Below are 10306 nucleotides of genomic sequence, written 5' to 3' on the forward strand. Positions count from 1 at the left end.
GAAATATCCAATAAATGTCGTTCTACTTCATGATTGTGTCCCACTTGTTGTTGATTCTTCACAAAAAAATAGTTTTATATCTTTATGTTTGAAGCCTGAAATGTGGCAAAAGGTCGCAAAGTTCAAGGGGGCCGAATACTTTCGCAAGGCACTGTATTTATTTATTAAACCAAATTGAACATGTTTCATTATTTATTTAAGGCTAAATTGATTTGATTGATGCATTATATTAAGTTAAAATAAAAGTGTTAATTCAGTATTGTTGTAATTGTCATTATTACAAATAAAGAAATAAAATAATTTAAATACAATTTTTAAAAATTAAATACAATTTTTAAATAAAATCGGCTTTTTTGGACTTCCAATAATCGGTATCGGTGTTGAAAAATCATAGTCGGTCGACCTCTAATGTGAAGACAGGTTTATGTGTGGAAGAGTCTAGAATGACTACAAGAGGGACATATGGGGCACGGAGGAACCTCTGTCTGTAACAAACCAGTAAGAACAGTTGATTTGCAGGTAAATATGAATCCCTAGATCCCTATTCTCAGCATAGGATCCCGAGGAGGCCGATGGGAAATGTGCTCACAACCAAATGCAGCGACTACTAGAGAAGCTAAAAATAAACATGAGGAATGTGTTAAGTGCCAGGCCTTTAAATCAAGATGTCGTCTTTGGCAGTGCATTTTTAATTAACACGTTAATTTTCCCAGGATGAGAGGGACATTGTGTCAAGTATTTGTCATCCCTGCTTTAGCAAAGCTAGAGACTCTCTGATTTAGTAGTTTAACATTCATTTGAGTTCTGCTTCATCCTCAACAATTACATTTGAAAAAAAATACAATCTAGGGCCGACCAATTGCTCCGATTACAAAACATTCACACATGACACCTGACATCAGACAGTGTGTTCTCTCGGTTGTGAGGCTTCTTTCTCTTTAGCCGATCTTGGCTGAGAAACGGACAAACCAAACAAACAAACATGGAGAGAGTTGTTTTTAAATTTGATTTGAGCGGCATGTTGTTTATAGAAGCCAAACCCCCTAGTTACATGACCACCACAATCTGGACACCCTCTGCCCTACTAGGAACATTCTGAAACAGCTGTTGATTGCTGTTATGAAGTGTGGCGCTGTGGACAGGGTCAACGAGGCCTGGGATAAGCTGCCAGTCGCAGGTGACTGACTGTAAGGTTAAACAAGCATACATCCATAACAGTATTTCCCTCCATCCACCCCAGCAGTACTTCAAAAGGTAAGCCCTGCGCTTGCCGCTGTTCTCAGTCTGTGCATCTGCCAAACGCAGGCCTCATAAGAGCTGCTTCTGACTGCCACGGCTGCTGCTACTGTAGAGAGAACAGGCTGTCTGAGAGCCTTTCATGCTCAAGGTACTACAAGCCTCAGGCAGCCAGTCTACCGGCTTCATAATTATCCCAAAAAACAAAGACATTACAGTGAATGAAGCTGGCAAGTCAATGGCTAACGTAGGTCATCTGTAAGGGGAAAGGGGTGTTTTGTTTTTGACTAGGACACAACTAGATACACACAACCTTTGAAATGATGATGCTGTGTTGGTGAACTTTAAAGTTGATATTGAGCTGCAGATATGGTTGTACTGTGCAAGGGTCATTGTGAGTAACAGAAGGTCAAAGGTCACTGTAAACGCAGCACTCCCTTCATGTCAGCCCTGGAATCAGCGCTGTTGGATAACGTGTGGATTACCAGAAGCCCAGTCAGAGACGAGCTACACAGTGTGTCCTGAATAAGGTGGCTTTACTATGAAATAACTAACTGCAGGCAGGACTAGCTTTTTCTTAAAGGTTGATATAATAAGGTTTTCAACAATGTATTCGTTTGAGTGTTCTAATATTTTGATACACTTAGTCTCTTATTTACCCAGGTATTGTACCTGAAGGTTAACAATTAAACAGTTAAATTAACTGATGTCATCCTTAATCCTTCATTGATTGTCATTCACCTCCTAATGCTTCTCTTAAACTCATTCAACAGCGTTTGTAGGTTAAACCTATATCACCTGCCCTGCAAAGACTTCTGGGAGAGTGATCTGACCAGTTTTTGATCAACATCTCAATGCAGGTCACAGAGGCCAATGTGTCTGACGGGGTAAGGCAAGAGAAATCAAGAAATCAACTAAATGTATTGAACTTATTCGAAAATTCATAAAATTTGCCCAAGTTAATCATAAAGACATGAACACAATGCATCAGTGGTTAGATATTTCCCTGCAACTTTCTGAAAGAGCACAGGAAGGCCCATGGGGCGGCAGGTAGCCTGGTGGTTAGAGTGTAGAGGAGGCAGGTAGCCTAATGGTTAGAGTGTAGAGGAGGTAGGTAGCCTAGTGGTTAGAGTGTAGAGGAGGCAGGTAGCCTAGTGGTTAGAGTGTAGAGGAGGCAGGTAGCCTAGTGGTTAGAGTGTAGAGGAGGCAGGTAGCCTAGTGGTTAGAGTGTAGAGGAGGCAGGTAGCCTAGTGGTTAGAGTGTAGAGGAGGCAGGTAGCCTGGTGGTTAGAGTGTAGAGGAGGCAGGTAGCCTAATGGTTAGAGTGTAGAGGAGGCAGGTAGCCTAATGGTTAGAGTGTAGAGGAGGCAGGTAGCCTAATGGTTAGAGTGTAGAGGAGGCAGGTAGCCTAATGGTTAGAGTGTAGAGGAGGCAGGTAGCCTGGTGGTTAGAGTGTAGAGGAGGCAGGTAGCCTGGTAGTTAGAATGTAGAGGAGGTAAGTAACCTAGTGGTTAGAGTGTAGAGGAGGTAGGTAGCCTAGTGGTTAGAATGTAGAGGAGGCAGGTAGCCTGGTGGTTAGAGTGTAGCGGAGGCAGGTAGCCTGGTGGTTAGAGTGTAGCGGAGGCAGGTAGCCTGGTGGTTAGAGTGTAGCGGAGGCAGGTAGCCTAGTGGTTAGAGCGTTGGGCCAGTAACCGAAAGGAAACATTACAGAAACAATGCTAACCAAACAACAGTCTCTTGCATTAATAAGCAATGAAACGACAAAGGACATTCCTAACAAACAGCACCTCCTGCACAAAATATGAAGACAGACATGTTCTACAAGCTCTACTGTCCTTTGTTGACAGTCACAAAAACATGATTTTATTCTAAATGTTACCAATATCTAATGCTACTTACAACTATGTTATTCACAGAAGCAAATTGTATGGTTTTGTAATTGCTTTGATAACAACAAATACCCGTAGGACTTTAGAGTAAAGTTTGGTTGAGAAGTAGAGAGAGATCAGCTGGGTCCAGGATGGACGGACGGACAGACGGACGGAATCAGAGTGGAGACAGCTTCTCAACAGGTGTTCTTTTATAGGCTGCTATCCTAATCTCCTTTTGTACACTGATCTGAAAACACAGGATAGGTGAAAGAAAGGTGGTTGAAAACTACTGGGATTTTGATTTCCAAAGGGATGAATACATGTTTTTTTCTTCAAATAAAATGTTTTTCCTTTTCTAGAGTTAAAAGAACACAGGCAGTGAATGAGTTTGAAATTCATTTCTAAATAAAGATTTTACTGATCATCTTCGTGAAGTCGGCCCGGCCCCACTTTACAATAACAACCTCTCTCTCGCCCACCACAAATAATAATTCCCAACCATTATGTAACTAAGATTCTTTGCTTCCAAATCTACAGGACAACTATTGGAAAAGAGATTTGACTCTCAATCATGTGTTGCTGATGACCTTTGTTGTTTTTCTAAATTAATTTCTGCATCTGCCCATATGAATCATTGTTTTTCATTACTGATGTTTCCATGACATTTATAAACCATCTATAAGTATTTTCATGACTTTAGAATTCATGAATGTAATGAACATGTTTGGCCAAAAGTCTTGAAGTTTGCAACATGCATGAGTCATGACATGAATAACCTAACTAATGGATAAACACTCAATGCAAGACAAAATACTCTCCTTGCCCGTAGGAAGGGATTGGCTACACCGCCATGTGCTGTCAGTTTTAGAGCCCTTGGCTTAAGCGTACAGTTAATGAGAGATAGCCAAAGGAATTAAAATTTAACCTGAGAAGCCAAATTCCATCTGGACTGTATGCAGTTGAGCACATGACACAAGCTCTCTAATGCCAGGGCAAAGCCAATTTACTCCACGTTTCACAGCTGCACGCATCGCTGAGCACTTACTGCACTGGAGGGCACTCCGAGAGAGATGGTCCACTGATAACTAATAGCCCCCCTTTGCAGGTTTCCTGCCCCGTATTTTGGCACTGGTCTGGAATGGATAGCCATGCAGTTACTTATGCCTTTAACCAGACTTCTAACATGGTGTTGAAGGGAGCCACCACTGCTTCGGGATATCCCTGATCATGTGACTGCCAGACCAGCACTGGTGTTGGTCTGCTCACATGCAGCCTATATAGTCAGTTTCTATAGATTTTTAGGACAAATATAACTTAAATAAACACTACCATTCCTTGAACACCTGGCTGGAAAACTGACATAGTGCAATGATTCATTAATAATTGGAATTTAACCAATAGAAAACCATTAAATTGTTGACGTTTGCCAGTTCAAACTAAACCTCACACCAAGCTTTGAAAACACCCTCCTCATTCTGAAACTGTATTTTCAAGATTCATATTTAGTGCTGAAACCACATTGGACTGAGTCTGAGTGGAAGTTTGTTTTTCAAATGACAAGCCTAGAGAGCTCAGCTGGATGGGTCTCTGGGAGGGAGTGGCGAGCTCCTAAAAACCTCTGTGCCTTCAGTGAGTGCCGAGCTATAAATATCCAGGCGGGCAGCAGCGGTGCAGATTAAAAATCAGACAACGAGCAACAGGAAGTGATTTTGAGGAAAGGTCAGGCTAAGATTACAGAGGCAGTCGTAGCGGGGTGGGTCTAGTGTTGCTGGGGATGCACTGAAGAGGAGGAGCAGGAAGAGGAGAAGGAGGAAGATGGTGACCCTGACCAATGGTGTGCGCAGCAAAAAGAATACCACAAGCAGACCTCCTCACCCTGCGACTCCAAACATAAACCCAGCCAGAGATCCTATATATGCCCAGTCCCTTTGTCACGTGATTGTTTTCAGATCAGAGGAGGGTAAGCAATAGGGTGAAAGGTTCTCTAGGTCCATTGGAAGACTAGGTGGCCAACAACATATTGCTTAAATACCTATAGGACAATTCCATGCCAGAAGAAAATATTTTCGGAATCTCCGATTATTCAGGCAATTCTCACATAGAAACAGAATTGGCAGGAAGGATGTTTGAAATGCTTTTTACATTTGTACAACACATTTTATTTTTAAAATCATGATGAAAGTGGCCCTTTTTAGACATATACACTGAGTGTACAAAAAATGAGGAACGCCTGTTCTTTCCATGACATAGACTGACCAGGTAAAAGCTATAATCCCTTACTGATGTCCCTAGTTAAATTCACTTCAATCAGTGTAGATGATGGGGATGAGACAAGTTAAAGAAGGATTTTAAAGCCTTGAGACAATTTGGATTGTGTATGTGTGCCATTCAGAGGGTGAATGGGCAAGCCAAAAGATTTAAGTGCCTTTGAACAGGGTATGGTAGTAGGAGCCAGGCGCACCTGTTTGAGTGTCTCAAGCACTACAATGCTTCTGGGTTTTTCAAGCTCAACAGTTTCAAGAATGTGTCAAGAATGGTCCACCACCCAAAGGACATCCAGCCAACTTGACACAACTGTGGGAAGCAATGGAGTCAACATGGGCCAGCATCCCTGTGGAACACTTGACACCTTGTAGAGTCCATGACCCAACAAAGAACTTATGATCCGTGAACCATACATGATACAGACAACATCTTGGTATAATTACAGTGTGATCTAAAATATGGATTATGTCTAGATTCTGAAATACACGTTTTCATTCAATTATTCAACATTAAAACTATTAATATGAGTCTCTGAAAACTCCCCTTTTTGATTTTGCTTATTTTTTAGACATATTATTTGGAACGATATACTCTTCAAAACGCATACAATTTCCAGAGTGGGTTCTCTGGTACTTTTAATGATATGACCCATTTTATAGATAGAAATTGATATTATACATCATTAACCAATCACAACCATCCCTTAGGATTGCACATTCAGCAAATCACCAGAAGAGAGAGTGCCATTTAAAAGCATTTACTATTCACTGTGTTGGTGGTGCTCATTGATCAGAATGTCAGAATTAGCAGAGCCCACTCTGGAAATGTGATGTACTTGTAGAGTATACTGTTCCAAACAATAGGTTTTAAAATGAACCAAATCAAAAATGGCTGTTTTGAGATATTCATATTAATATTTGTAATGTTTAATAAATTTGTGAAAATGTGTATTTCAGAATCTAGACATGATCCATATGTTAAAACACACTATAAGGAGTATAATGACACTAGACGTTGTCTGTATCGTGTATGATTCACAGGTCATAAGGTCTTACAGGAGGCACGTATAGGTTTGAAAAAGGGCCTAAAATGGCCACTTTCATCATTATTCAAACGTTAAAAGCATTGTCAAACATTTTTATGTGAGAATTGCCAGAACAATCTGGGATCCCAAAATGATTTTCCACTCCCACTGGCATGGAGTCACCCTAAAAGGCCCCTTGAGATGGGCAAATACAGAAAGGGTAGCTTAAGGAAGTGTTTGGGTTGTTTTTAGAGGGGAGAAAAGAAACAGGCAGGTAGAGTTTGACTGGGGTGAGAGATGACTGACCACTGACATGTTCGGAGACACACAGGACATTTGCTGAGTGATAACAGTGCTACTGTAATACTGTAGTAGTAATAACAATGTTTTGCACAGGTAGCAACTTCAAGGCCCACCAGAATTCACACGTGCGCTGTACCTCAAAGAAGTGAAGAGTGCAATGTAGGCCAACTAATCTATTTCCAAAACTAAGGCCCTTGAACATGGCCAGGTTGAGAGCCCTGGCCCCTTGATGAGAGCCCAGAAACAGGTGAAAGCATAATCCCAAACCTTAAGAACAGTTGATCGGTTAAATCTGTGGATGTTACCCCCAGAACAGATCACTGAAGCAGAGAGCAGTGTATCAAAAGCCATTTCCCCCCCACCTTTACACTCACATGTTGCACCTCAACCATAGAAAATAAATAGGCTTCATAAACTCCTAATCAGTAAATAAAGATAACTCAGTTGAGGTTTGCCAGATATAGGGGAGGTGAGTTAGGTCTCACTTCTGAATATGTTTGGCCTGTGCTTCCACCTCATGGGAAACCAAAATGTTGAATAACTAACTGTTACTGACATAATCACAACATAGGCCTACATATGGATTCATATCTAACTTTGTAACCTACTAAACAAGGTCAGTACACGTGCACACGGCATCACACATTCTTAGACTAATCCAGCAGGGAGGTAAACATATTTGTAACACTTACCAGACCACCCCAAAAGCTCCATAGCCGATAGGTCTGTCGGGCTCTATGTCCAGCTGCGGCTGTAAGTGGTGTGAGTGTTGATGGTGGTGGTGAGCTTTGACAGCCGCAGCTTGAACTTGGGCAGGTGCGGCAGCCGCTGCCGGACCGGGGGCTTGTCCAGGAGCTGGCGAGGGAAAGTATGGTTGCTGCTGGCTCGGGTTCAACATTACCGCTGCCGCTGTAGAAGCGTGCTGTTGTACAGGGTGAACAGCGGCGGCAGAGCCAGGGTGTTGCAAGTGATGCTGGCCCGGGTGGTGATGGTGGTGGAGATGGGGAGGTGGGAGATGTGGCAGTTGGTGGTGATGGTGCGGGTGATGGGCAGAAACTGCCGAGGCGCCACCGTTGTATGCAGCCATCATTTTTGCGGCATTGGCAGCCGTTGTTCCGCACAGAGCCATTCACTCAATAACAATCAAAAAGAAAGGAAATGGAGGGAAATATGGGTGAAAATTGGCCGTTTATTTTACGCGAAAATATCCCAGGTGAAGATATGCTATGAGATTGGGCAGATGGTGTTTAACTGATAATTTGGTTGTGACCCGATGTATAAAATCAAAATCAAAAACTCTTGAAACGGTTTGAATTGAATAAACATGTCAGCTATAATTCTGAGAGCAGCCTCATCATTACACGGATCTGACCTACTTATTGTAATGTCATTTATTTCCGCATGCACTGACAGCAGATAGGCTACCAAACTGTAACAATAATTAATATGTAAATGCAGTGCACCTTGTCAAAAATGTCAAATAAAAATGCGACAGAAAATAACCCGCACCCCCCACAATAAATAAATTATCCGCGGCCCTAGATCTCCCTCATGTTGGAAGTGGCGGCACCCTCTCCACTGACGAAACTCAAGTCAATTTCCCCTAATTGATATGAAAAGAGAAACCGATATGTATCACATGGGAAATAGCACAGCATTCATCTTTCAAATGTACTCAAGTTTTCCATATTGTCTGGTCCACCACCGCTGATGTTCCACAGCCTTTGCTGCATGCAATTTGCAGAAGTTATTCGGCTTTTAGGTCACGCTACAGTTGCTAGCTTGATAGCCACTTGTATTCGGCGTTGCAAGAACAGTGTGGTATACTTCAAACGTTCCGCATATAACAACAATTCCCATATTATGGAGCAGTGGGCTGCGAGAACAAATATACCCAATCAAAGCGAGAACGCGAACGAGAGGTGTTATACAATGTTGCCGTTTACGCCGTCTTGTAGAAATGGGATATGGACCGTTGTCCTCCCTCAGATGTCACATTTCCCGTTACCCCAGACTCCAGACTCCAGAAATCTAAATCACGTTGGTAAAATTAGCTATCTTTTTTTCCTGGAACGAGAAAAACAAATTATTCCGACAGCACAGTCAACTTATTTTCCCCATTGGATCCAGTGTGTTCAGTTTGTTCCGCACACTATCTCCTTACGCAGCACACACATACATCCATTAAAGGAAAATATGAATAAAAACGAAAAATATTAAAAAGTCCCTTGTATTTAGAAAACAAGCTGCCAGTTTTGACTCCCTTAAGCCGGATGGTGCTGCCCGGACCTAAGAAGAAACAAGCACAGCCAGAGTCCCCGACCAGTCAGTGATGGAAGGATGTCCAATCAAAAGAAGAGTCTGACGTTCTTTATGTTGTTCAGCCAATCAGTTGGATCCAGATAGCAACCGAGGAATAACCACAAAAGTCAAAGCCTGTGACACTAGAAACTATCGCCATTGTGGAGATCTAGACTTGTAGTTGCAGTGAAATATGAATGGAACAGTTGAACCCGAATGGAGAACACGAGCTCCAGTTGCTAATAGAGATTACGTGAGGAGCGCGACCCAATCATTATCCTCTCAACAAGGACGTCCTCTTTTACGCACAGTGATAGACATGGGATGTGACCAATAACTCCTTACGTCTCTTCATATATCGCAAGGGCTTTGAAAAGGACATTCAGTAGGCTAGCCTATATACTATCTATGCATATGCCCCAAAAAATCTTGCATTATTTCATAGCCTACATGTTGTGATTATATACTCTTACTAACAGTATTACACGTCAAATGGACAGTCACACAAAACACATTTGTCCATGACTCCCCCTGACAAAACATTATCAATAAATAAATACAAATCGCAGCACCCCTACCCCCAAACTACTTCCCATGGCTATAACTATAGTCTCTCTCTGTGTCTGGGGAGTAGGTTTACTATAGTCTCTGTCTCTCCTTCTGTGTCTGGGGAGTAGGTTTACTATAGTCTCTGTCTCTCCTTCTGTGTCTGGGGAGTAGGTTTACTATAGTCTCTCTCTCTCTCTGTCTGTGGAGTAGGTTTACTATAGTCTCTCTCTCTCTCTGTCTGTGGAGTAGGTTTACTATAGTCTCTCTCTCTCTCTGTGTGTCTTGGGAGTATGTTTACTATAGTCTCTCTGTCTGTCTGTGGAGTAGGTTTACTATAGTCTCTCTCTCTCTCTGTCTGTCTGTGGAGTAGGTTTACTATAGTCTCTCTCTCTCTCTCTCTGTGCCTGGGGAGTATGTTTACTATAGTCTCTCTGTCTGTCTGTGGAGTAGGTTTACTATAGTCTCTCTCTCTCTCTGTCTGTCTGTGGAGTAGGTTTACTATAGTCTCTCTCTCTCTCTCTCTCTCTGTGTCTTGGGAGTAGGTTTACTATAGTCTCTCTCTCTCTCTGTGCCTGGGGAGTATGTTTACTATAGTCTCTCTCTGTGTCTGGGGAGTAGGTTTACTATAGTCTCTCTCTGTGTCTGGGGAGTAGGTTTACAATAGTCTCTCTCTCTGTCTGTCTGTGGAGTATGTTTACTATAGTCTCTCTCTGTGCCTGGGGAGTAGGTTTACTATAGTCTCTCTCTGTGTCTGGGGA

The 10306-nt window shown here is 42.3% G+C and overlaps 1 protein-coding gene across 1 annotated transcript in view; it reads right to left on the bottom strand.

Annotated features, from left to right (window-relative positions):
• The window catches only part of LOC110504071 (serine/threonine-protein kinase NLK), a 79068-nt gene extending 69867 nt beyond the window's left edge, over positions 1 to 9201 (bottom strand). The window contains exon 1 of the mRNA XM_021582889.2: positions 7391 to 9201. Coding sequence (XP_021438564.1) covers positions 7391 to 7827 — 437 coding nt within the window. The 5' untranslated portion in view covers positions 7828 to 9201. The remainder of the gene's footprint in view (positions 1 to 7390) is intronic.
• Between the last annotated feature and the right edge of the window lie 1105 nt (positions 9202 to 10306).

Source organism: Oncorhynchus mykiss, chromosome 24, assembly GCF_013265735.2.
Source record: "Oncorhynchus mykiss isolate Arlee chromosome 24, USDA_OmykA_1.1, whole genome shotgun sequence".
NCBI lineage: Eukaryota > Metazoa > Chordata > Actinopteri > Salmoniformes > Salmonidae > Oncorhynchus > Oncorhynchus mykiss.